Source organism: Amblyomma maculatum, chromosome 5, assembly GCF_055883805.1.
Source record: "Amblyomma maculatum isolate TAMU_Amacu chromosome 5, ASM5588380v1, whole genome shotgun sequence".
NCBI classification, from domain to species: Eukaryota; Metazoa; Arthropoda; class Arachnida; order Ixodida; family Ixodidae; genus Amblyomma; species Amblyomma maculatum.
This window is the reverse complement of record NC_139348.1, coordinates 141,554,047-141,581,329: the sequence shown is the minus strand read 5'-3', so window position 1 is coordinate 141,581,329 and position 27,283 is coordinate 141,554,047. Positions and strand designations below refer to the sequence as shown.

General features: G+C 45.0%; 1 protein-coding gene across 3 annotated transcripts in view; it reads right to left on the bottom strand.

The window, feature by feature from the left end:
- Positions 1–27,283, bottom strand: part of LOC146189767 (voltage-dependent T-type calcium channel subunit alpha-1H-like) — an 85,705-nt gene that overhangs the window by 51,705 nt on the left and 6,717 nt on the right. For all 3 annotated transcript variants that reach the window (XM_084604529.1, XM_084604530.1, XM_084604531.1), the window contains exons 3-12: positions 18,520–18,805; positions 16,363–16,455; positions 16,074–16,282; positions 14,136–14,326; positions 10,445–10,675; positions 8,424–8,708; positions 7,149–7,561; positions 6,208–6,359; positions 5,023–5,208; positions 936–1,053 (exon numbers count right to left, since the gene is read on the bottom strand). In XM_084604529.1, coding sequence (XP_084460655.1) covers positions 936–1,053; positions 5,023–5,208; positions 6,208–6,359; positions 7,149–7,561; positions 8,424–8,708; positions 10,445–10,675; positions 14,136–14,326; positions 16,074–16,282; positions 16,363–16,455; positions 18,520–18,805 — 2,164 coding nt within the window. The remainder of the gene's footprint in view (positions 1–935; positions 1,054–5,022; positions 5,209–6,207; positions 6,360–7,148; positions 7,562–8,423; positions 8,709–10,444; positions 10,676–14,135; positions 14,327–16,073; positions 16,283–16,362; positions 16,456–18,519; positions 18,806–27,283) is intronic.

The window sequence follows — 27,283 nt, the reverse complement described above, 5'->3', positions numbered from 1 at the left end:
TGATCTGGGGCAGCCCCAGTGCTCCTGCGGGCGCATCCGGTGCCGGTGAGGCTCGGCCTGGCACTCTGGAAAACAGGCTGCGTTTCCGGCTCTTGCCTGACTTCTTGTACGATATTATGAGAACGCAGTTATGCTGAATCCTGCAGAAGGCTTTCCCTCGGAATTTTGGTGATATGTAATATGGCAAAATACAAGTCACCTTCCTTTAAAGTAAAGCCATCATTGTGATGCTTAATTTCAGAGGAAATCAGCCAGCGAAGTGAATTGTCTCCAAATTGTAGACTTTAATGCAAAAGGATACCCAAATACAGGCTGCGGTTCAAAATACGTTCAGAGGTGACAGCACAGTTAAAAAAAACAAGTACAATTCTCTTTTCACTAGCCATATAGGTCACATATTACAATTTAGCCATCCTTATTTGCCATCTGGCGGCTTCTTAACTTACAGCAAATTGGAAGTACGTGGACTATAGCACAATGTTACGATTCAGCTAATCTGCATGAAAAAATTTTGGCAGCGGCCAGAGTTGAACTTTTGGCAGTTCTACATTATGATTGAGAGAAAGTTAAGATTCATATCCAAGCAATGTGAGTATCAATCTCGTCGGGTTCTTGGGCCACCATCGAATCTGCCCCGCTTCAGAATAAATGATTGACATTTTTACGCCAGCCTCATCAAGACCAAATCGTTGCGCAGGAGCACTGCAGTTGCCAGACACCTACTGGGAATGTTGGCCAAGGTATGAAGGAGGCACCCCACACGCAGCTATAGAGTCTCACGCCGCGGCAGTGGGCTATTCACCGACTGCCTCTCTGGGCTCCCATCACCTCTTTGTCTCCTCTTGGTAGCTTGCTGAGCTCGTCCCTCGACGGCAATCGAGGAATTTAAGAGAAGAAAAGAAAAACAAAAGATGCAGAAGACGCTATTTGTGTACCTGGAAAACGGTAACTAGTGCCCAGAGGAGGGAGTCAAAGTTCTTGCGATCGCACTGCACGGTCCCGTCGGGTTCCTTGACACAGAATTTGCAGCCGAAAAGGTTCATGCCCAGAACGCTGCAAGGAGGGGGGCGAAGTGTTGTGCATAGAGTATTCGCACAACACATGTACGTCACAATGGTCAGGTGCGCAGCGTCTAATTGTGAGTGGTAACATGGTCCACGTGAACAGTAGCGCACGGTTAAATTTTAAACAATGACATTGTCTTTGCGTAAATGTGCATAGCTGCTTGATATGCACGTGGTTTTAAAAAAAAACACAAGGGCCCCTGATTAAATTCAACAATGTGAGCTGAGCTTCCTGACATAAATATGCGTAAAATGTCTGAGCTAATACTGTAGAGAAACAGACCACGAGAAAGGCAGCTTTTTGTTTTAAAACTGTAGGTGTCATGGGTTTGCCTTATGAGCATGAAGTCTGGCGTTTGCCTGCTATGTAATTAAACATGCGCCTCTAAATATAGTATAAACTATAGGTGCGTGCCTGGATACAGATGTTATTATAGGCTTATTCGCTGTAAATACAATATTAGCCTCAATAACCTGAATATAGACATTAAAATAGAGACCAAGATAAATGAAAATAAACAGCTTATTACTAGAAATGTGTATTACTCAGATAATTTTAGTGATGGGTAGCGGATATACCCGTTTGTAAAGAATTTTCTTCAGGCATGTTATTATTGCTTTCGTTCCCAGTCATACATTTTTGCATAGCTTTCGTCAAATGCGCGCTGAACACAACTTGCGTCACAGGCGTGGATGCTGGCCAGTACCGGGGAGACCCCATGGAGCTACGGACAGAGGCCAGCTGTGTAGGCGTCGCGGAAATTACCTCCTCGACTTTTGTTATGTGCAGAGAGCCATTAATGGCACAAAGTGGTCCACTTAGTGCTTAACGACATATCCGGTCACGCATATTGTGGAAGCAGCACGACAGACGAAAACTGCACAAAATATGTCTAATTAACTGAAGCTGAGTGTAATTGCTCTTGCGGCTATATTTTGAACCACGCAGCATGCCTAAACTCTATTATATGATAACGTCCAGAGCGCAATGGACAAAATGTTTTCCTTTAATTCACCAATGGCTCTTTATGTGAGCATGTATGAAAGCTCTTCGCCTGGTGTTCCTTCTATCTGACTGTTACTTCTTACTATATCTTGAGATTTACAGACTTGTGAGCTGAACTGAATTAATCTGAGCCAATTAGGAAAGGTCTAATTTCAGAGCGTCCTATCTAGAACGTTGAATACTGACAAGAATAGTTAAAAAAAAAGAAAATCTCCTTTTAAAATACCTATTAAGGGGCACGTAAACCAGGAAAACGCACAGGCAAGAAAGGCGACTTGTGTTTTCCTGTTGCGCTGCCTCTTAATAAATGATAAACCAACTAGTCCAATTTTCCACTTTTGCTGAATTGCTTCTTCAGAGAACAGAAAATAACGGAGCTCGTGGCGGCAGGGTCTAGCATGACGATGTGCAATGCGCAGGAAGTCTTGCGAGGCATGAAGCAGCGCTCAAAAATGAGGCGAGTGTTATTAGCTACGCATTTTGTTTTGCAGCAACAGCGCAGCAGATTGACGGGAACAGAACAGTGTGAGTGGCAAAAAAGCATGGCCCAGCGAGGCACGCCCTGAGGTGTAAGGCGCAGTGGGAAGGTCTGTACACAGCCAAGGATGGGTGGGTTTAACACCAACGTGCAATGCAGCGGTTGAAGAGAGAAAGCAGCTCTCATGCTTCGCACATCTTAAGACGTTTGAATGATGTGCCTACAAGTGTATTCAGAAGCTGGATTTCTTTAAAGTTGAAGAACAACCTGAGATCCGCGTAAAAAGGCTGTAAGGGGACCATTTAATGGTGTATTTTCATGACAGGAAGAATATACGGACTCCTGCATACCCAGATCCTCAATATTCTTCAAGTTTATCCTTGGCCACTGCTTAAAAACAAAACAAAACACGCCAGTGATATAAAAATTAAGCAGTACCATATGGCCGCATGTGAACGGCAGGTTGCCCTTCCTAAAGCGCAACTTCTAATTTTTGAAGCGATATTTTTTTCCTTTTTCCATTCAAGCCAGCTTGGCGTGTGCTACCAGACACTGTGGTTATTAGCTGACACTGACCAGAGTCATTTATTTTAAATCTTCTTCACGAAATGGCATGGCTGCTTTTTATTAGCAGCGATAAATAACTTCTCATAACCTAGGTGTTACGTACGTGTTGTAGACACACCAACCAAACGACAAAACGCGACTAGAAATGGTTTCCAGAAGCGTATGCATGAGAACGCCTTATGGAGCTCTGTACACCGAGACCCTTTGGATTGTGTTTCGTGAAGGCAGGCAGCAAGGAGTTTTACGCCGTGGTGAGGAATGTGAGAGGTCAAATAAGGGAAAAAAAAATTGTACATTATTTGGAACACCGAATAAAAACGAAGGAGAGAAAAAAAAATTGTTTGCCCCATGGGTACCAAGTCGTACTTGGAAGTCTGTTGTGCACGTGACGTTGGTTGGCTGTGGTCTGCTGTTGCGCCGAACGGGCATTGTGGGAGAAATCCTCCGCACACAATGTACATTACCCCCTGTGTCACAAATTGCACGAACACTCTTCTCTGTAAAATATTTTCCTCTATATACACAAACAAAATTGTGGCTTTAACCTGTATTTAGCTAGTGCATCAATGACGAAGTGTTCGTGAAGACGCGAACTTTTTTCCTAAGGGTGGTTCTTTATACGTGAAAGCGTGAAGCGATGGCGAGATTCGTGTTCGTGTCAAGCGTGATGCAGGGCAGAAAGCAGCAGGTCATACTATAGCTGTGCAGGCTACAAAAACACCCTTGTAATCTGAAAACACACACTGAAAAACAAAATAAAAATAACAACCTGAAAGCCAATTAAAATTACGGTTGTGTACCGATAATGTAAAATAGTACACAATGCCTGAATTATAACAGTAGATTGTGAATTGGAGTCAGCTAAGGAGAAGGCATAGTCACCAATTATAATTTTATAGATCAGCCTTCACCTACGCTGTCAATGTAAATAAAAGTAAGATTAAAGATTCATCAGAACCACTGCCACTGCTATAATGCATTCGTCATACACGCTATAACCAATTATATATACATTATGCATTATGTACATTATATCATTACATCATACTATACGTAGATGAAAATAAGTCAAAAACAATAAAAAGGAAAAATGAAACTATTCCTTATTATAGATCAGTACTCATGGCTTCAGATGTCTGCAAGCACGTTCAATTTATAACTGTAATAATTTTCAACTATATTCCAATCTGTTTTTATGTGAATACTATCTGTGCCTAAGAGTAAACAAATCTGCGAATACCTACTTGCCATGCCCTGGCTACTAAGTACTCAGTTCACTTCCTATCAGAAACAATAATATCTCGTGCTGACAAACCATATGTGCCAGGAAGAATACTTTAATATGGAAATAAATATTTACTTTAAAAAAGCGCACCTTCGTTTTTATAATCTTTAAACATCAATCAATGCATATGAGCCGCATCCAGTTTCCAATTTACTGGACTGCTCTTGATAAAATATCGTGTACTTTGGTTTGAGCCTGATTTATTAAAAAAAAATTGCTTTCTTCAGACTGCGCTGATAAGATGACAACGTTTTACCACGTAAATACTTGGTATAGCTTAGGAACTATGAAAGACGAGTAGGCTGTTGTGAAGAAGTGACGTCAAGATATCGCTGACCTTGTAGAGCAAAACGCATTGGTGCTGTAAATTTTCAGCTGCAGCTTTTATATTACGTGCTAAACTTTGGTTCAACTCATGAACTAAATCACAGTATTACAGCCAAGACAAAGCTAAAAACAGCAAGCTTCATTTTCAGTCCCAAACTGAGCTGACATCATTGAGCATTGCTATTACAAATACATCATCTACAAGTTATGCCGACAGAAAGAACGTCACTGCAGCACACCAATGAAGCCTTCGGGAGAGCAGCATAAATATGGTTGTGAGCATTTCTTGCCTTACCTAAAGATGAAAATAAACAATATCAGAAGAGCGAAGAACACGGCCACGTTGTCCATCGTCCGCAGCATGATGAAGAGTTGTCGTCGCAGAGCCGGCATGAACCGGACGAGCTTGAGTATCCGCAAAAGTCGAAACGTCCGCAGCACCGAGAGACCACTTCCACTGCTCTGGCAGAGCTCCACTATGCTGCCGTCCAGACGGAAGAAAAACACAGCATACTCAGCATGCACGCCTTGCCTTCCTCATTAAACTTGTGCACTTGTGATGCCATTGAATAATAAGGTCGCAAATTAAACCTAAAATACTCTACTGACAAGGCAGTGCGAGAATTCCTTGCTTGAGTGTTGCGCATAAAGGAAGTGAAAATAGCGACAAAGCAAGCCAGCGTCGTTTAATTGATATCGCTGCAGATCACGTGATTGTGAGGAAATGGCTTACTTTTGCCCTGCCATGTAGTCCGAAAACGAAGTAAAATCACATAAATAATGGTCAGTAAGGTTTTCAGGATCGTACGTCAGAATCAGTTATATAATCAATTATATATTTCAAAAGAAATGATTTGCTAATAGCAATTCGCAAATGAATATTAACCGCAGGGAATTCTTCACTCCACCATTAGCGAAAATAACAGCACAGAATTGTCGCAGTCCTTCGTTGTCTTGCACAAAACAGCCTTGCGTACATAGCATACAATGTGACTTCTGCATCCTTTAAGGATTATTAACGAAGCCATCATTGGTTGATAGCAGTTCAGTATAAGAGTTACGCGAATAACATTACAATAAAGATAAACTTATGCTAGCTCAATATTTGGCGACAGTTTTTGCCTTGTGAATTTGTGCCACTTTTTCAAGACATCGCAGATATATGTAGGCTGCGAATCATGACAGTTTGAAAAATAGCTGCTCTGGCCGATAAGAAACGTGGCTCCATTACAGCCTTTGTCAGAAGTCGCAACGATAATTATGCACGTCTTAGTCAGTTCATCTTGAGTTTGGGATAGCTGATTTCAGTACCATAAAACTCTTCACGCAAGCTACGGAGTAACATCTCAAATCATGGTAACAAAAGCCAAGCATTTAGATTCGCCGACCCGTTATCGCTCAAAGGAACAGGTCTTGAGCCTAACGAACGTAACCCATTGAAGCTACAGATTTCAGCCATATATAAAAAATGCACACTCACCTAAGGATGACAATGACGCCATCAAAAAGGTTAAACCCGCTGCTTATGTAGGAGAGGAATCCCTCAGCAAGAATTTTGAGCAACATTTCCAGGCCAAAGATGCCTGTGAAGATAAGGTTGCTGATCTCCACAGCCAGGGTCAATTCTTGCGGCTGTAAGAAAGCGGGTTGAGCAGAAGTTTAGAACATGATTGACAGTGAAACATTATTTTATTATTTGATAAATAAATTCATTACATATAGATGACAGGTACTTTTCTTGAGTCCTGTAATGCCCAGACGTTTATGATACAGAGAAAAAGTTTGGGGCATATAAGATGTCACCGATAATGGTATTTTTGTTGCGAAAATATAAAAAAAAGATCATTCGAGCCTAAAGAATTGACTCATTCTGACAATTTTTCACCACTTGACCACATTAAAATTCTGGGAAAATAACCATGAGCGTAACCGTGAGCAAGATTAAAAGCTTCTCTACGGCATTTCAATTTAGCACTAAAAAAAAAACAACTGTTTTGGATTAAGAAATAGCTGCGCAAATGTTTCCTTTGGCAGGACATCTGCACATTTGACATGAGGCATTTTGGTTGTTTTTGAATAAAAGCTTCGCAAAAATGTTATTCTGCTATCATATTAGCAAATCATGCAGTTTATTGGGTAGAAATGACAACCATTCACACTTTTGCACTCTATATTTTAGATGATATGCATGGCGTTACAGGTTTGAAGATAGTAGACATCTGCCAAGAGGGTATCTATCTGTCCAGTTACTCAGGTTCAGAACTCCGGTCAGGTCAGGACTGCTTTCTCTGGCCAAGAAAGACAGTTTGAACTTCAGGTAATAACTTATTTTATCGCGTTAGTGATAAGTCTGGAGGCACAGAGCATTGCGTATCAGTAGAGGGCGCTGCCTATCGAGTCGCAAGAGAGAAGTTGGCCAACCTGGTCATGGTATTCTATGCCCATGCTCAGTGTGTTGACCAGGATGGCTGTGAGGATGCCCCTCTGGAAGTACTGGTGTCCCACCAGGCGCCTCAGCTGGGCTTGGCGTGCCCTCCAGAAGCGACAGCAGGGACCCCGGTAATGCACCCGGGTCGTGCCGCTGCCAGAGAGTTCGTCCTCGTACTCAGAGTACCATGACTCTTCCTCGTCCTCCGTCCCGCTGGAGGCCGAGTACGTTGCCTCGTCATCATCCTCATGGTGGTGGTGGTGTCGATGTCGATGGTGGTGTCGGGAGCACGAGGACGAGCCCGATGAGGATCCAGACGACGGGGAAGGAGAGCTGGTGCCGCGCCGATGCCGCGATGCCCCATGGGAATGAAAAGTCAGCTGCGGTGCTGAGTAATGCTTCGTACCTGTAAGGTGAGGCAACACGACTGTGAAAGCTTATTCGAGCTATAATGGGCAGGTTCTGCGCGCATGTTAATGACATCGAGATCTGCATGGCTTCGTACCAGTGCGTAGGTGCATAGAAAAAGCCAGTCAGATAAAACCTATGTACGCTTGAAGAGCCGCATTTAGGGGCTATGAAAGCAGTAAACAAAATGATAGCGTTAAGGTGCCATAAGGTTTCAGCTAAAGCTAGTCTGTGTATATCGGCAGGGTCCATCCCGAGCTTCTGTGCACGTTTATCTGCGAGCACGAATCATGTTTGCTGAAGTCCAAAGGTGATACTGGTTTAATTGTCAATGGAAGTAATCGCCTCTACATTCCACTATACGCATGAAACTTGTTTCCGAGGAATTCACAAAAGTATAGAAAGTATATTTGATATCCGCGCTTATGATACAAGTAAAGCACATTTTGAGTGCCTAATTAGAGCTCTCAAATAAAGTACTGACTGTGCACAAAAGCATACAAAGCTGACCCAATCTGCCTGCACATTCTTGAAGCCATATGAGTGGTCTGTTTCTCAATAAAATGCTCTAAATTTGCCGTCTTGTTCCCGCCTTCAGCCTCCTCCTCCCCCTAGCTCAAGGAACATTTGAGGGGCTCACACTAAGCGAGAATTTACAGCGCTTCGCGTTCCTTCAGCGCCTATCTTTTCTATTTTTGTGCTGACACCGCACGGAACGAACACTGCCCCAGCTGTGTGTCCATCTCAGTGTTTCCTGTTGTCTGAAACCTTTTTAGAACTGAAACCCAGCTGACAAAAAAAAAGAGAACTAAGAAAAAAACCGTCAACCACGATTAGTCTGGTACTACACAGTACTTCACCTTTGCTGAGTGTAGAGTAGAACCGGTGCATGGCAAAGTTGCTGGCAAAGCTCGCTGCCAGCGCCGCGCTCTGGGCGCCACTGAAAGCGAGCAGTTCGGCACAGGTGAGCGTGGCGCCGGTGGGCGCCGGAAGATGGTGGGACGAAGTGGAGCCGCTGGCGACCGAACCCAGCGGCCGCAACTCGCTCCCTTCCGGTGTCATCGGGGCCTGCAGTGAGACGCTCTTCCCCGTGCAAGACTTCGTGCTGCCAGGCTGCTCGGTCAGTGGCGGAGGTGTGCACGGCCCTGTATTAACAGAAAGGTCGTTAGCGCGATGAATTTAGCGTACTTTCACGCGCCGTCTCTTCCATATGTCAGTGTTGAACTCGTCACATGTAGTGTTATAAGAGCGTTGGTAAGCATTAACGTTTGTCTTCAAAACTTCGCGAACCTATCAAGGACAAAGAGGAGCCACAACACATACAAAGCGCAGAAATGGTGCATAAGCGACCAGACCTAACTGATGACATTCCTCTTGTTCGTGCATTCGAAATGCTCAATAAATCGATGTTGACTTATCAGCGTGAAAATATTCTCTTAAAATTTTTCAACTTTCAGGAACTTGAGATTACTTATGAACAATGTTTTAATCAATAGTTGTTTTGTTCGATTTCGTTGGCTTTTATTGGTACTCATGCACTCGGAAGTAGGGTGTGGAAGGCCTACAGAGCTACCTAAATGGCAGAGTTTGCTTTTCTTTTAATGCATGAAATCTGAAACATAAATAACCTTGATGTGACGCGCCTATACGCATGTACCCCCCGCTGCTAGTCGCACCAATGCCGCTTTATCCTGACAGCGAAGTTCTGTATTCACTTGTAAACAAAGCATTTGGCAGGAATAAGCTGTATGAGATGTTCTGCCTGCGTTGTCTTACTGCACGAGGACAACGCATTGAGGCCTGTACATTCTTCATGGTTATTTATAGGCATGTAAATGCATAGGTCTAAAGACAGGTATTGACGAGGTGTGATCCCATCGAGGCCTATATACTGCAGCGTGAGCTGTACAGGGAGCTTGCACGAGCGATACATGCTGGGTAATCCTCCATGTTGTCGTCGAGTGCCTTGTCGTTTCCGACATTTCACCAAGTAAACACGTGGCTTCACGCGCATGCTCTCAAGACGCCTACATGTTCCTGAGGAACGTGTGCATCGACGTTGAGTCCGAGAGATCGGGCGCGCTATGAAGAAAGGCAAAGGAGTAATACGCGGACCCATTAAAGCTACGCGCGGAAGACTGCACTATGCGTCTGGACTTTCACCGACATTCATGATTTGTAGTTCTCAGGACTAGTTTGTTACTCGCCCGGATTGGCGTTGATCTAGCTTTTGTTGGACTATGGACGCCATTCGCGTCCGCGTTGTTCAGAGAGCTCATTTGCCTTCTCGCAATTGTGTAGGCGTGTTTTTGTAATCCTGCCCGGTCTTCGGTTTCTACGCTTTGCTCAAATTTCAGCTGGTACAGCCCACCAAAGCACAGTATACCATCGCGCCAGCATCGTCTGCGCTCATTATGCGACCATGTAAACGCCGCTGTACTGTGGCTGCGTCGTCTGCTGCCGACGACGACAACATGGCGGATTACGCAGCATGATTCCCTTCGTGCAAGCTGCCTATAAGGATGTTCGCCCGTTTTACGACGCTCTTCGCCCGCACAAGTGTATACCTCTGCTTAGAGTACGGATTGACGCAAGTCATAGTTGGATTCACTTTTGCAGAGGTGAGTCTGTGCGGACAAAATGAAATGGATGGGAGCCCGGGCTCGCCAGATCCATAACGTAATCATATAATGACTATATTTTAAGCTCCCGGTCGCACCTGTTCGTATTCTGCACTTTTATATTTGAGAAGTGTGCACTCTGCCTTGACACCTCGCTCCTAAGCCGCAGGCTAAAGGTGGTTGATGCAGAGCGTACTTTCTCCGCAAACTTCCTGCGCAATATGTCGCTGTCTAGGGTCTGTTATGAGGGCGACCATTACCTCCTGGCCCACTGTTGGAGGCGCATGAAGAACCGGAGACGGCCACCCTCAGGCACGAGGGCCTCCTGGGTGACGCGGCCAGGTCTACGTCCGACACCTCGGGACTGGCATGCGGCGGCACGGCCAACATGTGGCAGCACTCAGTGGCGGCGCCCTCGTCGCACGCCTCGAACACCGCCGGCAGCGCCGCCGCAGACGAGGACGGCGACGACGAGCACGAAGAGCCCGATTCTGCAAGAAAGCGAAAAGGAAAAGGAAAGTTAATGGATGATGACGTCCTCGTATTGTGACAGCAGACTCAGCGTCAGCTGTTTGAGACGGTAGAAACGGGAACGAAGGGCCATACAAGAACACGAGGCTGACATGTGTGAGGGTTTATTAGGTGTTTGGCAATGCAGTGCGAACAACCCGATCTCCACAAGAAAACTTCCAGCTGACGAGTAAAATGCTTGAAGGTCGTGAAGATCTGGATTGAGCACGGCGGCCACTCCCTGATTTGAGGTTGGGTTTGTAATCTTGTATCTTTGATTTATGTTGGCAGGCCCTCAATGTGGCGGAGCTCAAATACCTCACCGCAGTGTGGACCATCTGAATCATGTGTATCTGGGTGTCAATTAAGCTGCGGTTTCTTGAGCGTGATAAAGATACCCGTTCGCACTCTCGTATGAAAAAATTATTCCCCCTTGTCTAAGGGGAGGGGGGGGGGGCAGAGTTATGCGAATGAGAGCGGCAAGTTTGCGGAGATCAGCTGGCTGCAGGAGACACATGAGCGGGTGTGTAGAGGAATATGGAAGAGGCCCCTACCCTACTGTGGGTGTAATCAGATGAGTGACGATGCCTCACAGCTGTAGCTCTTGTGTGGTATCAGCCTGTGGGCCCCTTTTTACACATCAGTGTGCAAGACACTGCCTCACGCGAAAGACCACATGACATAAAATCAACGCTTGCTTGCTCCCAAGGCATACATCCGGGCTTTGCGTGGCCGACTCGGTAGCGAGTTTGGCTCCCAAACCGGAGACGCGGGTTGGAACCTCATGTGAAACTTTTGAATTCTTGGCATTTTTCTTTAAACGAAATAAGTGTCATTAAATAATTAAAAATTTGAGGCACGAAAACTTTTAATTCGGATTACATGTTGTTTTAACCACTCTCTTTGTTCGTGTCAGGTTACGTTTCACGTTAGCACTGGGAGGTGCTCGAAATTCCCGCGCGACTTCGTGCAGCCTTGACGTGATTAACCTGTAGACTGGTAGAGCTTCTCGTGACACGAAGCAGTACCCCGATCCCACAATGCCAGAATACGCGATACCTCGTCCCATTGAAAAGGCGTCGCCGCGTTACCTCGCATCGTCCCAAGCGTATCGAAAATGAAAACGCACGTGTTTTGGTTTCAAAATTTTGACGCAAACGTCACTTTTTCAGCGTTCAAGGTGGTGTCACACCATTTCGTAGCGATCTGCTCGTTAAAGGCTAGTTTGCGACAGCGATTCAAACCGATTACATATGCATTTAAATTCCTCCAATTGTGTGCCGTTCATTGTAGCGTAGGTGTTCCTATAGAGGAATGCGGCAGATACTGCGCCTTTCTTCTCCTCAAAAACCAAACCAACCAAAGACGTAAAAGCTCTTTGCCAGTCTCTCAATGTCAAACCGCCAAGCAGTGCCCACTCGAAAAACACTACAGAACGGTGTCAAAAATGCAACAAAACATTTTGTAGTTCTTATGTTTACGAAAACATTTCTGTCGTGAACGTGACCATTTTCTGTTGTTCTGTATCACCTGTGGTACTCATTCTGTAGTCTATAGTCTGTCGTACATTTCTGCTGTAAACTACAGACAATTCTGATGTTACTACAGAAATTCCTGTTGTCGCGACAGGCTAAAGCCGCATAGAAATTCTGCCGTGGCAACAGAAAATTTTTTGTAATTTTGTCCAACTGGGTGAAAACATGCATCCGAAATAAAAGTGGTTATTTTACGCGATAGCGTACACAGTTGGTTCCGCTGAAGGGTCGCCGCTGCCCTAACCTGGAATAGCGCCAAAAGTAGCCTAATGTGTTGGAAAAACGTGTACAATATAGCACCAAATCTTAGACTGTGCCAAAGCCTTTCTCAATTTTTGCGCCCAACGGGAGGCTTGAAGCCATCGCATTAAAAAGAGACAGATAGGTTGCCGCTTTTAACCACACGACTGGAATTCAGTGAAACGGTATAATTATTTTATAGGACAGTGTACTGCACTATTGTATTTAAGGTGACATCATTACTAGCTTCATTACGCAAATGTCCGTCTGGCATTGTCCTTATGGTTGTAGTTGTGTAGTTCGTGTTTTCAACGATCTATGGTACCTCTAAAGATAGCGTCTATGGGAATTCTGAAAAATATAATTCACTAAAATCAATTATTCGGCATTGGTACTCGAACCAAAACCTTCTATGCGCCAGGCGGGAAAGCAACGTATAGGCCACAAAGGGTAATTGGTTTCATCGTGTTAAAGGAGCACCTGGTGAACGGATTGTGGTGCGTATAACTTATTAACATGTGTTTGATATGCACGAGGATGTTGCAATAGCAATAATAATAATAATAATAATAATAATAATAATAATAATAATAATAATAATAATAATAATAATAATAATAATAATAATAATAATAATAATAATAATAATAATAATAATAATAATACTCGTAAAATGTACGCGGGAAGCACTGTGGTTGCGGCTGCGCAGTGACTGAGTATGACAGGTCTCTACTCACTGAAACATTGCGTGAAATAGACTCAGATGAAGCCACATACGCACTTCGACTACGTATTGCTACCAGGCCGTGCTAACCAAGGTGCTAACACGGAAACTCACGCCACCCTGCAGAGGCAAAGCCAGAGTATTGGCGGTCTGGCGTGCACCAAAACATGCCAGCACATATAAGAACAGTAATGAATTTAGAAGTATTTGCAGCGATTTTGCGGCCCCCCGCGCAAAAATGCGGGAGCACTCTCACAAGTAATGTGTCAGCGCATTTTTTGCTTCGTCAACTCGGTTCTTTTGTGAGCTACAGTTCAGCAGGTAACACACGCCCTCTTCAAATAAAAAAGTGGTTTGCAAGGGAAGGACGGACTAGAAAGAAGACATAGCCGCAACTAGCGTGGGGTAGCCTAATCCGAGATCTTTCAGAGAAACCTTTCCCTTGGGGAGGGCATAACTAAGGCCGATAAGATGATAATTATGGCGACAATAGTGCAAGAAAAAATAATAAGTAATCTATATGTTATTAATAAAGCAAAAGCATCCTCTGAGTGCGTTCAAATCAGCCAACTATTCAGACATAAACCCTACACACGCAGTCATAATTTCTTCGTCCCTCAGTGTTTTACCGCTTCCTTGGAACTCTAATAATCACACATAAGCTAGTGTCTTAGGAGGCGTTTTTGACTAAACGTACGAAATAATTGCATTTTTTTTTCAGCGCACGCAGAATTTCAATTATAGGTAATATCTTCATTGTACTGTTTTGTCGCTTTCATGTGCCATGTAGAAAAATGTTGTATCTTATTGCAATGTGCTTTCCTTTCTACTCATGTAGTGACCTTCTCCGCGCTTACAGTACAAACAAACAAACAAACAAACAAACAAACAAACAAACAAACAAACAAACAAACAAACAAACCCTGTGTGCCCGCCACCTACCGGAGGAGTAGTGATTATGGTCGTCCAACGGGCACCCGTCCTCCGCGCGGTGCCCCGGCAGACTTGACTTGGCGTGCACGTGTGTGGCGGAGACTGGTGAGACAGCCACTTCCGGCACAGCAAGCTGCGCTTCTGGGTGGCTCCGTGGAAGAGCCCGGCGACGCTTCCGCCGTCTGTACCACCGTAGAAACCTGTGCAAGAACGAGAGAGAAACGAATATATTAAAATAATGGAGAATCTTGGAACTGCGCTGCAGACAGACCGACACTAGGGCGACAGTCTCATTTTTTCAGCAGACACTGCAAGGCTGTGTGCGGGTCTCGCAGTGTTGTTGTATGCTGAAACTTCGGTTGATTTAACTGAAACCGGACAAACCCGTCATAAATGAAACTGATACGCGACAGAGCATTTCCGCTTCTCAACACAATTCGGGCGGATCGTGGAGCTCAACCAGAATGACCACATCGGAACATGCCTGTGAGCTAAATAAGCATGAAACCATACATATTATACGTTATAACTTTACTGTATATAGAGGAAGAGATGCCGTAGTGGAGGGCTAATAAGGAATTTCCACCACCTCGGAGTCTTTAGTGCACGACATCACACAGCATGCGGATGCCTCCTCGTTTCGCCTCCATCAGTATGCAGCCGCAGGCGGTCAGGATCGAAAACTAGTACTCCGGCACAGTAGTCTGGCTTGCATGTTTATGATCATCAGGTGAATTGTGTGGGCAGATCCCTCACACAGTCCACTTATTGACCCATATTCAGTGCCAACGATTGAGGGGTGGGAGGCTGCCCTATCCAGCTCTGGACTAGAGTCAATTCTTACCCAAGGCCTGCCTCAGCTACCAAAAGCAAAACGATCTATTTTAACGCTTCAGGAGTTGTCCGATACAGGTTGTTTACGCGATTCTGAACGTTCCTGGGGGATTGCACTGATTCATTTATAATAAGATCGCACTTGGGTTTCCTGTGCGGATCTAAATTTTCGCAGCCTCCTAAACAGATGAGTTAGCGAAGTTCGCAGCATATTCACCTCGGCGAAGTTCGCGGCGAATACGCTGCGAATTAAACAGTGGGCAGTACAGAGAAACAAACCGCGTTTCAGAGCGCGTCGTACACAATTTCACCCAAGGATAGCCCATAATCAACATTAATCATATACAGATAGATAGTTTAAATTATTACAGAAATTCTACATAACTGCAAGTGAAAGGGTCTTCAGTCACGAGAAAGGTACCATGCAGGTCCCTGTTCAATGAGCTGCAGTCATATCGGAAATGCCCCGTTGCAAGTCTATAAAAATAAAAACGTCCCCTTTTACACGTTAGTCGGAGTGCCTCTGTCTATACTAACATCCGAATGAATACTGGCGCATTCCAGTAATAGATGCTCAGTTTATTCTACAGAACTCGCATAATACACACGTGTCGTCTTCATAATTTTTTTTTTTTTTTGCAGTTTCGCGTTCTAAGGCCCTTCGGCCTCGCTTCAAAGAGTACGAGCTGCCTCGTGACTTTTCATAAATGTCAACATCTAGCGCCGTCTTTCGGCTGCCAGGGGCAAACGTCGAGAAACTAAATGGAAATATCTTTACTAGTAATTGTAAACCAGCTAAAGAGTGCAACGAGATATTGCACGAGCATACTGATAGTTATGGGGTGTTCTTTCAATGCACGGCGAAAGAATTAATATCGTTTCTGGGCGCCCTCCAAACCTCATCGATCGCCACAGGAAATCAGTGCGGTGTTCTGAAGATTAAAAACAAAGTTATATTGAATAATCAAGGCAACGATGTGTTTTGACGACTTCAGCCACATGGTACTTATAAGCCACGGAAAAGAAAGTTTTGGCCCAGGTTATCTGGGTTTGTTCGCCTGTGAAACAACCTTGGAACGTGGAACGACACAGGAAAGGGGGAGTGATACCCACCTCCGCTTTGCCCTTCGGCCGAGGTGCGTGAGGTACTTGATGATCTGAGTGTAGCAGCCCGAATCAGAAACGGACGTTGAGGCCAGCGTCGAGCTGGAGTGGTAGCGGGCGCGCTCCAGGCGCATCCGTTCCATCTCGCGCTTCTTGGTCTCCGAGAATTGGGTCGCAATGACGACCAGGCACAGGTTGATCATGAAGAAGGAGCCGATCTGCCAGGGGCATATAATACAGGCGGACAGAGGCGGGTTTAGTAGTGCTTGTCTTGAGGGAAGAAAGACCTGAAACTCACCACAATGAGCAGCACAAAATAGATCCAGTCCCAGAAGGAATGTGCGTCCTGTACATAGTACATGATGTCGGACCAGCCCTCCAGGCTGATCACCTGCGTGGAAGGAAACAAACGCCAAGCAGAAGCTTCCTTTTCAATGCAAAAGCATTACTTCGCTATGTTCACATATTTCTGTCCGCAGACCGAGCCCGTAGAACGTGTCCGCAAAATTGTGTCCGCAGCAGTTGTAACTGAGAAGTGGTAGAGGTTAATTAGTGGTGTGAATCGACAGAGGGTGACGTAATGTTGTGTCCGAAAAAAATAATTAGGCCAATAAGTTACTTAGGTAAATATTTAGAGGCAAAAATGTGAAAGTAAAGATGAAAATGGTCTTATTTGCCAATGGCTTGGCGCCACATTTGAATGTATCAAATACTAAAATAGTTATTTATGTCAGTCAATTAGGGTGACGTGAAGATGTATAAAATACTAAATAGTTAATTAAATCAGTTGATTAAGGTGATGTCAAAGATGTGACGTCACGCAACCTGAAGTCGAGCTAAAAAAGGGCATGGGAAGGGATTGGAGCGCAATTTGAAAGTATCAAATACTAAAATAGTTAATCAAGTCAGTCAGTTAGGGTGACGTCAAGGATGTGACGTTACGCAACCGGAAGTAGAGCTAAAAAAGGGCATGGGAAGGGATTGGAGCGCAATTTGAAAGTATCAAATACTAAAATAGTTAATCAAGTCAGTCAGTTAGGGTGACGTCAAGGATGTGACGTTACGCAACCGGAAGTAGAGCTAAAAAAGGGCATAGTAACAAATTGGCGCGCAATTTGAAAGTACCAAAGACTAAAATGGGTAAATAAGAAGTGAATTAATATGACGTCAAGGATGTGACGTCACGTGAGCGGAAGTAGAGACAAAAAGGGCATAGGAAGAGATTGGCGCGCTACGAAACAGTTACAAAAAAAAAATCCAAATTCAAAAACAGCAAAAGGGAAGAAAAACGTTACAAAGAAAAAGCATCCGTGCTTTCGCATTACTGCAAATGCAGATTCTGCAGTGCTCTGTAATTTATTTAGAGCGAAATTTCTACTACTCGGGATGCAACATCAGATTTCGCTTGCTGGGTCTGAATTGACCTAATTAAGTGTAGGTGTAAACGCGGTAGTGAGACAAATACTGCGTTTTCCTCCCTCCAAAATCAAACCAATAAAAACACACACACATACAAATTTGCGGAATGAAAAGGCACTGTCAAAGCGCTACCTTAAGGGAAAGCACGAGCGTAACTCTAATGGAAACAGTGTACAAACTTGCTAAACTATAGGCAACAGTGTTCAACAAAGCTTTCACTCGTTTCACTAGGTTCAAGCTCTGCTTAACACTCCCCCCCCCCCCCCCCCCCCCCCCTACACACACGTCTTTCTAGGAGCCCATCCTGGGTCATCAGCTCTAGCTGGTATCGTATTACTGGTTGTCCCCATATGTAACCAAGGTTTAAAAAAGGCGGTGTGTGACAGCTTACAGTGAAACCAAATGAGAGCTGTTGAGAGCCATGTGGCATAATCTACAGTCTGTTTTCAAAACTTTAATTATTGGTAATGATTAATTAGCTAGCTTAGATATTGGCTTGAAACCAACTTCATGTAAGAATTGTACTCTGTGCTAGGCCATGCATAACGGTGTGGCGGTTCTTAACAGCTATAAGGGCGAGCTTGGCCGTGCAGAATAAAATCTGGCATTAGGACTGTTGATTACACTTGTAAATAATAATAAAGAAGCTCGGCCGGCCATCACACCATGTGGTGACACAAACATGCGTCCCAGTTTTGGTTCCACACTTCGGTTTACCATTGACAGCCATCCGATCGCGTCTTTGAGTTACATTTCGTCGCGAATTTCCGGTGCGTACAGGTTTGCAGAGGATGGCGACCTTGGGGAGGGTGGACGGAAAGTTCCTCAATCCCCAAACTTCCTTTAGGGGCTCTGAAGGTTGGTGGCTTCGCCCACACCCACAAGCACGGACTGCTTTTTTTTTTTTTTTGCCCAAAGTGGACTGCGTTGTCGACTCAGTAAGATTGTGCGACAAGCTTTGTAGACAGATAGATAGAGAGAAAGAGAGAGAAAGAGAGAGAGAGAGAGAGGGGGGCAGGAAGAGCGGACGACTCACCAAGAAGATGGCGACCCAGGCTAGGCCGATATTGTCGAAGGAGATAGACCCCTGGAAGGGGTTCTTGTCCCCCGCGGTGCAGTTGGTGTAGTACTGGTTCCAGTTGACGCACGACGCGTTAGTGGGCGCGTTGACACTGTGCGGCTGCGCCGAAGCGTTGCACGTCAGCCCAGATGGCAGCACCAGCGGCGGCAGGCCGCTGCACCGGTGCATGCCGTTATCCTTTTCCGTGCTGCAGATGAAGTCCTTCTCGGCGTCCAGTCCCTGGTAGTACGACGAAATCGGACTGCCCCGGGGAAAGCAAAGGTGCACGAGAAAAGAGGAACAGTGTCAGACACGGGAGAGCCGCTGCCGACGAGAGAAATGCTGCATGCAACGTGGCGTCATACCGAGGGAACCAGATTCCAGTGCGATGTTCAGAATGGAAAATGCACATGCCAGTCTGCAAGACTTCCGCGCATGCGCACTAGTGCTAAACCCGCACGGGACATCGTACTGGAATGGGATTTCCTCTGTACAATAGTAATTTCCGCGTCCTTCCTCGCAGATCGCATGCAGCAGCAGAGCTGCTCGGCTTCTCTAGGAAGCTACGAATACTTGGCCTGAATGGAGCGGTCATACATGGGCAATGTGCAGTCATTTGGTCTTCAAAATAATCGTAATTAATGCAGAAAAAGGTTCTACGTCTGTAGATAAATTTAGATTCAGGAATATTCACTAGTGGGAAAGAGCGTACCTTCACCACTTTGCCACCAGGAATGTTGTTGCTGTGGCTTAGAGAATTACTCTCAGTAAGTAACAGACAAAAAAAAAAGTAGACCATAGCTTTTCAAGGTGACCTTTCGCGCATTATTTTCTACAGCTCCGGTTTATGTGTCGAACACTGCGATGAAGGACACAGAAAAAAAAAAAAGAAGAAAAAGGAAGACCAATAATTCGTTCACTGATCGATCATTTTTTGCAGCACGTACAGCGCAGTCATTAGTTAGTGTTAGTAAGCGAAGTTATACGACACACTGAAGTAAGGCTGCAGGTCCAAGCTTGAGTTTTGTAAGCGGACGTGCTAGCTGTTGCCGCATCACAACTGAGATATTGTTAGCACAATATAAACAAACGCTCACAAAATGCAACGCAAGAGCTTGACCTCCCTGTTAATTTTCTATGCTTAGTGACATTCGTTAGCAGTGATAATTGTTTCGTTAGTTCGGCAGCGTGACGAATGTGACGTTGCAAATAGAAATAGATCGAGAAATAGGGATGTAACTATCTCCTATTAGTTATCACCAGTGTCCACAGCCCACGATAGGCAGTATAGCAAGGCACTGGACGTTGGTGGGGAGATGCTGCACCATGGCGTCACTAGTTCATGCAGCCAGTGACGTCACATTGTTGCGCCGTTACAAGTGTGGTGACGTCATTAGGTAGTAGGATGTTAGTCGGAGTTCTATTTTACGGAAATAATTTTAGAGTACAAACCACGGGCCAGGAGTCCCATGCAAGCCGGGAATAACGGCGCGGCTTGAGTGTATACAGACGAGCCAAGTGCCACGGCACACACAACACATAGAGAGATGTTTCGGGCAGTGAAGTTCGAGGAACGCCGCTTACTTAAACGCCCTGACCCTTTCCGCATAATAGGGGCTCTGACTCCTGCAAAGAGGGAGAATGAGAAGACGCACTGCGAGCAAAGGCAGACGGGGCTCAGGTCAGACACGGGAGCGGAACGCTTCGGAGCATATTTTGAAAGCGCAAGGCCTTATAACGAGAACCTCCATGAGATATCGTGGACATCGGCGGCATTAAAGGACATCGTCATATGGCGAGGTCCCGTGACAAAATAGTCATGTGATCTACTCTAACAGTAATTATGTCACTTGGTTCTGTTAATAAACTGGTAATATGACCGTTTAATTACAGTTAACTAAACTCAACCAAGTGAAAATTCTAGTATAGTTATTGTCACATTCTGACTTCAACTTCTACTTTACGCATACATTGATGATGTAACTCTTGTCTTATTATGTTTCTTTTTTATGTTTATTTACTTTAAGAACAGCGCAAGTGTTTGCAAGTAGTGTGCTGCAACGGCTTTTCCCCTCCCGTGGAGCCAAAATTTCTTTATAATATATGATCAAAACGCATTCCTTTCTTGCTATACATTTTTGCACTACAGACGCATTTTCTAGCTGGCAGAAATATTGCACCGGTCTCGCACAAACAAGCCTTTGCGATGTCTTCGTCTGGGGAAAAACCTGCATAAACGCAACCTAGAGTACAGCCATGTGAGCGCGAATTAACGTGAAATGAACCGATGTTAAGCGAGAGAAAGCCTAATGTAAACGAATTTTAATACCATGAATCTGAAAGTTTGATGCACTCTAGAGAACATCTACTATGTCTGCTGTTGCCAATAACCATAGGAAAGAAACAAGCACGTGTACATGCCGATAAATACGCTCACATTATAGGCTAGGCAGCATAGACAATAAAAAAACAAGCTGTTTTCACTCGTTTTTAAAAATAGGCATAGCGCTTCAGATTAGCAAAACAAGGTCGTAGTTTGACTCGTCGTCGAGAGTGCTTGTGAGCAGGAGACGTCGCAGGAAAAGCGCAGCGTTTTCTAGAAGGGCACATAGATGGCGGCACCTGTCAGTTATGTCAGGATTTTTGGCCGCTGAACGTGACCCCGTCTTCAACCGACTCTAATCTTCAAGCTAGGTCGGGGTGTTTTGCGGCTTTAGCTAATTTAGCAGCCTCCGCCATAGCCGCTTTTCTTGACTTATAAGCTTGACCGTAAGTCCTATAGCCGTTGAGCCTTCGCGACGGGGGTGGTAGTGAAAACATTTATTAATCTATGCTAGGAAGAGGAGGTATGCTTTGATCAGTCCGTAAGGGACTGATCCTTACAAGCACTAGGTGGGGGTCCCTAGTCTGGGACCCCATTGGCAGTATCCGCCATCCGGGTACGCCCGACTAAGGTTTGTTGGGTCTGTAAGTCGTGGCAGCCGAGCAGGATCCCCGCCCAGTTCTCCCGGGTTGGGTTGGGAATAGGAGGAACAACCGGATTGGAGGGACAGGCCCATACCATATGATAGGTGTCTGAAGCCACCGCTCCACAATGCGGTCAGCTGCCGCTAAAGGAGGGGTAAAAATGTTTTAGGGCTGCCGGATACAGCGATACATTGGTGAGAAAGTTGTGAAGGAGCCGCTCATCCGCCATCATGAGGCCTTTACATGGGTGGGGGTAAAGGCGATGACAATCTTGATACTACGTAGTAATATTCTTGAATGCATAGACTGGAGTAAAATAGGGTTCCTCATCGACTGGGGAGGAGAAAACAACACGGTGAGGGAGCGCGCGGGCGGCTGCGTGTCTGCCTCATTTCCTGCCAACCCCTGATGACCAGGGACCCATATAAGGTAACGCTTTGCGGTGTCCGTATCCCGTATGTAATCAAGGTAGATTCGAAATGCAGTTTTACTTTGATTTAATCCGTCGCGTTTTTCGTTATGTGTTAGTCTGCTTCTGCTTTTCGTGATGGACAGCGTGCTCAGCGTCTCTCGCCGGCTTTCAGACTTACCACAAGGGCCAAGAAATTTTCACCGCGCGTTTGACAGCTTTGGCACCCTCCCAGCTTCGAGAACGGATGCGACAGGGTCGAATTTCTCTTAGCTGGCTAATTTGCATAGGCAAGTTGGCAGCGCTGCTGGCTCTAGGCGTTCTGAAGCGCATAGCACGAGTTTTCTATCATGAGGAAGCCGATTTGCAAAACGTACCGTAATAAACTGCCGTGATGGCTGCAGCCAGCATGAAAAAGCTGCATGACGAAACGGCACGTGGTCTTGCTGTCGCTTTCAACGAAATCCTTGCTCAGAGAGGGCAGTCCGCTTTGGTGCGGGGTATTTGCTTCACAAGAGCAACCTGCTGATTGGTTTTCCTTGTCTTGACGCATATATGGGGTTCCAGCGGCCTGACTTCCGGAAGCTTGATGAGAGGTCGGAGTGACAGTACGATCGAGGCGTGAGGATTTGTGTTAAGTAAAGCATGATGAGGGTCAATCAGGCTGCTCCTCGTTCATGCAATAAATATAAAACAACAAAAACGGCAGCCATGAACGAGTGGTTTGAAAAATCCAAAGTCAAAGCTGCTGTGTTGCGACGTCAGTTACACAGGATCACGCCTCGGTTGAGCATTGTTTTTTCGGTTAGCAACCGTTCTAATAGAAGAGTTTTCAGAGAAGTTCGCCTCCATGTTTAGTTCTAGGTTCGCCTTTGGTTTCTAGCGATGTTCGCCTGAATTGCCGAGAACGAGAGTGAATTTCGCGCTTATTATGTCCGTTGCACTAAGTTTGATTGTTCAGCGCTGTAAGGATGTCGTTTTGAAGAATGGTTTGGTTTATTAAGTTTAACGTCCCAAAGCGACTCTGGATATGAGAGACGTCATAGTGTAGGACTCCGGAAATTTTGATTTTTTTTTTCAGTTAACGTGCACTGATATCGCACAGTACGGGCGCCTTGCTTTTCGCCTCCATCGAAAAGTGACCACCGAGGCCGGGATTCAGTTCCGCATGCTTGGGTATAGCAACCATCGCGGCGGGCCGTGTTGTTGAAGGAGTTGGTGCATATCGAGCATGGTGAAAAGGGCTGCATGAATAAGACGTTCATAGGATTGCACTCGTGCCGTTATGTGCCTTATGAGAACGTGTAAACTGAAATTCATCTCGATGTATGCGAACTTCTGATATCGTTGGCCAAATGCCTGAGTGCGCGACTCGATCGTCTCATCGATCGAATCTTTTGTGGCTATTATTTTTTACGTGTAGATGCCGTTTGAGTGATATTTTGCACCTACTTTTGTTCTGCCCCATAGACGGAAGAGCAGTATTTGAAAAACAAAAAAACAAACAAACAAACAAACAAACAAACAAACAAACAAACAAACAAACAAAAAGAACAGAAGGAGAAATGATAGCCCACATATGCTATTCCGCACACAGGTTTAAATTTTCTGAAATCCCAGCGCAGAAAACAAGCAACTTTTTTTTTTTTGTATTTTGACAGATGTAAACGAAACACTTTTTTCTCGTTCGTGAAATGCAAATCAAGTGGAAGTATAATCCACAAACACGTGTCCTAAGCAATTATTCTGCAGCATCGAAGAAATAACGACGTGCCGCTCACGGAGGTGCTTGGGGATTTTTCTTTCATGCACATTCATTCGCCAGAAGTTGGATGAGGCAGTGTATTCATGTTTAGTTTTTTTTTTTTCTCGTAGCTTCAGCCGTAGCTTCAGCGTGCCTATAGCCTGGCCTTTTCAGAAAAAAAAGCAAATAAAAGAAACTGTGGGATGGAACCCACGTAGCTGGGGCTTTGGGCTACTTTCTTTATCCCACACACACACACAAAAAAAAAGGTAAAGATGGCAGGCGACATTACGAAAACATGAGAGACCAGGATAAAAGGAGCGGAGCTCTTGCGTTAGCGACACCCATGTTTTCGTCCCCGAGGCACTTTTTCGTGCTGTATGCAGAGCGTCTTTGGGTCGGATGTGGTTCCTACAGTTTTCTTTTGTTTCGTCTTGAAAGCTATATGGGTACATGTATCGGGAAGACATATTGTTCAGCTAGTCGCTACTGCATGTTTTGACATTTGAACCCTCAGCACACGCGCACATATAATGAAAGTAAAGAACACATAAAGAAGGGCGAACACGTCTATTTCGCCATTATTTATTTGTATGTCTCACCTTGTATAATTTAATTAGTGCAGTGAGGGTTAATTTCCAGCATACCGAACCATCTTCGCATAAAGCTGGCTAAAATGTATGCATGTCGATACCGTCTACCTTTCTGCACGCTGCTGATTTTGCCATGCGCTGCTCTTTGCCCCCGCAAAAATACACGAGCTAACCAGACTGCTGACTAATGCTAACGACGATGTAGTTGCAGTTTGAAACAAGCTTCAGAAGAGCGTGGAAGGCGAATTAATAAGTCCGCTGATATGAGAGGAAATAATAAGTTTTGACTTCTGGGTTAGGGTGAATTCTCCCATTAAGTGCTAAATTTTAAAGACGTTTATTATAATATATAATGTTTGGAATAGCACCATGGTTGGAAACCCTTATTTGCCAAGAGCGTATTCTTTTATTGAGTTAGAAATAAGAAGCACACCACCACGAAAAAAAAAAAAAGCGTTGTCGTTTCGTTCTGAAGCCTCTGTCTTAGTCCCAAGGCAGGCGGCAGGGGCTAGGATTTAACGATAATTTCAATATAACGAAAGATGCGAATGTATTTAAAATTTTATGTACACACAAAAAAAAAAAAACTTTAACATAACGTGCTGAAAACGTAGCTCCCTACACCGAAAAACTGAGACGGGTACTAGACCTGTGATATGAAGAAAATTCCATAAGAAGACAGAAGGAATACGAAAGAAGACAAAAAAAAAAAAAGAGGATGACCAAGAAAAAGAACGATGTTTAGGGTGTATAGACAAACAAAGACATTCCATAATCGCAACTTCAATTGCTTGCACAGTCTCAGTCGTGACTTATTATACGTGCAGTACAAGAACATTGCTAAATCATCATCATCATCATCATCATCATCATCATCAGCCTGACTATAACCACTGCAGGGCGAAGGCCTCTCCCATATTTCTCCAATTAACCCGGTTCTGTGCTAGCTGCATCCACTTGACCCCCGCGAACTTCTTAACCTCATCCGCCCACCTAACTTTCTGCCGCCCCCTGCTACGCTTTCCTTCCCTTGGAATCCAGTTTGTTACCCTCAGCGACCATCGGTTATCCTCTCTTCGCACTACATGTCCTGCCTACACCCATTTCTTCTTCTTGATTTCCACTAGAATGTCAGTAACTTGAGTTATTTCTCTGACCCACTCTGCACGCTTCCTATCTCTTAATGTTACCCCTACCTCTACCATTGCTAAAGCATACCGCGTCTCATAAATTGAATCATTCAGTGCGAATTCTTTCTCCCTCCCTAGCAAGTTTTCACATCCGCCACTGGTGCCCAATTATACACCTGCCACTACAGAGGACAGTAAAAACGATTTTTGTTAAAAAAAAAATGTTTTCAGTTTTCAAAAAGATAAGAGCAAAAAAGATCCCACAATTTGCGGAGAAAACGCTAAGAAGCACCATTCATATAAAAGCTGCAGTAGCTTAAAAGGGCGAAAACAAGTTATGATTTACAAAGGAAGACCAGAACTAGATGCCAATTTTTGTCCGAACATACTTCGTACAAAGCGGAAATTACGAATTACGAAATTACGGCACCTGCACCGCCGAAAATATAATAAAACAGGAAATTGGATGATCAGCGCATGACGTGGTGTTATGCACTGAACGCACGAAACATCGCTCATGGAACATAGGCAACGGTAAATATCTTGTGGTTCACGCTCGTATGTGGTTTTGTTGCTACATTGGTGGGGAAAAAAAATCATCATCAGAAGGAAGACGAAATGGCCTCCAGTCCCTTATAGACGACTTAAGTTACGTAGAGAGTCTTGCGGCCCTTTATGTAGAGTGGATGGGAGGTCGGTGATTGTTCAAAAAGCATATTATACTTTTTTCTAAAAAAATAGTCTTGTACCGACTGCTTCAGATCTGATGTTTTTTGCCGCCTTGAAGACGGGCTGAGATTTTCATATCTGCGCTGTAGCGCCAAACAGAAATGTACATCGTTCCCAACCTGTCACATCTCTATGATAGAGACATGTAAAGGCACGTAGCATTATTGAGCTTGCAGGCAATGATGCAAAGGGCAACAAATAACTTCCTGTTCAATTGTTATCGGCCTCAACCGCTGATCTTGTACAGACGTTTACTTTCAAGTAGCCCATCGCGGTTCCACGGACGGTAAAAGGAGCGTACACAGGATGAGCCATTTATCTACCGAAAACTTTCACTTCGTGAAGTTACAAATGACAGTCTGGCTGCAGTCCTGTAATGCGCATGATTCGAACAGCACACCAAACAACACCATTTGCTTTTCGCACATCTTTCTGTAACCTAGAGTTAGCTTACTGACACCACAAGTGAGTACCTGCTAAAAAGGCCGAAATTTCGCAACCTTTTTATGAACACTATAACTACTGTCTTCCTACTGAAGATCCGCAATCGAGTTGTTAGTCCTAGCAGCAGTCTATCGAGTTTCGACGGTAGGGAGCGCAGCTGCAGACTGGCCGTGCGGTCGCCCTAAACGAAACAGCGTTTATTCTCAGGCCCACCTTGCTCGAATCTAACGCTAACGAGTTTTCCGCCGCGGTAGCCAATAGCAGCAGCGTCGTGAAGCTGCCAACTGTCAGAGAGGAAGAGAGAGACGGAGGTGTTCGTCAGGCCGGTGCAACACAGCAGTCGCGAGCCACACGCGAGTCCAGATGCGTTAGACTAGCGGAGAAGCGTCTTCCTTGCGGCCATCCAGCCCCTCCCAGGTCCCAACAGCGTAGCAGCGGCGGAGGCCGCTGCATTTGCGGTGGTGGGGCAATCTGGCACACGGCGGCGGCCGGATTACTATAGCAACCGCTGCGAAAAAAATAAAAATAAAGAGAATGATCAAGCCCCGCGTCGTTACGAGCGCGCGAGCCTCGGCGCCGCTCGGCCTGCGGGGAATTATGACAACGGTGGCGGAAACTCACTCTCTACACATTCTCTCTTCTCCCTTTGCTTCACAACTCTCCGCTTTTCCTAGTCTCTGTTTCTAGAGCACGGCATGGAGTTGTCGGGCGCTGCGGCCTACGA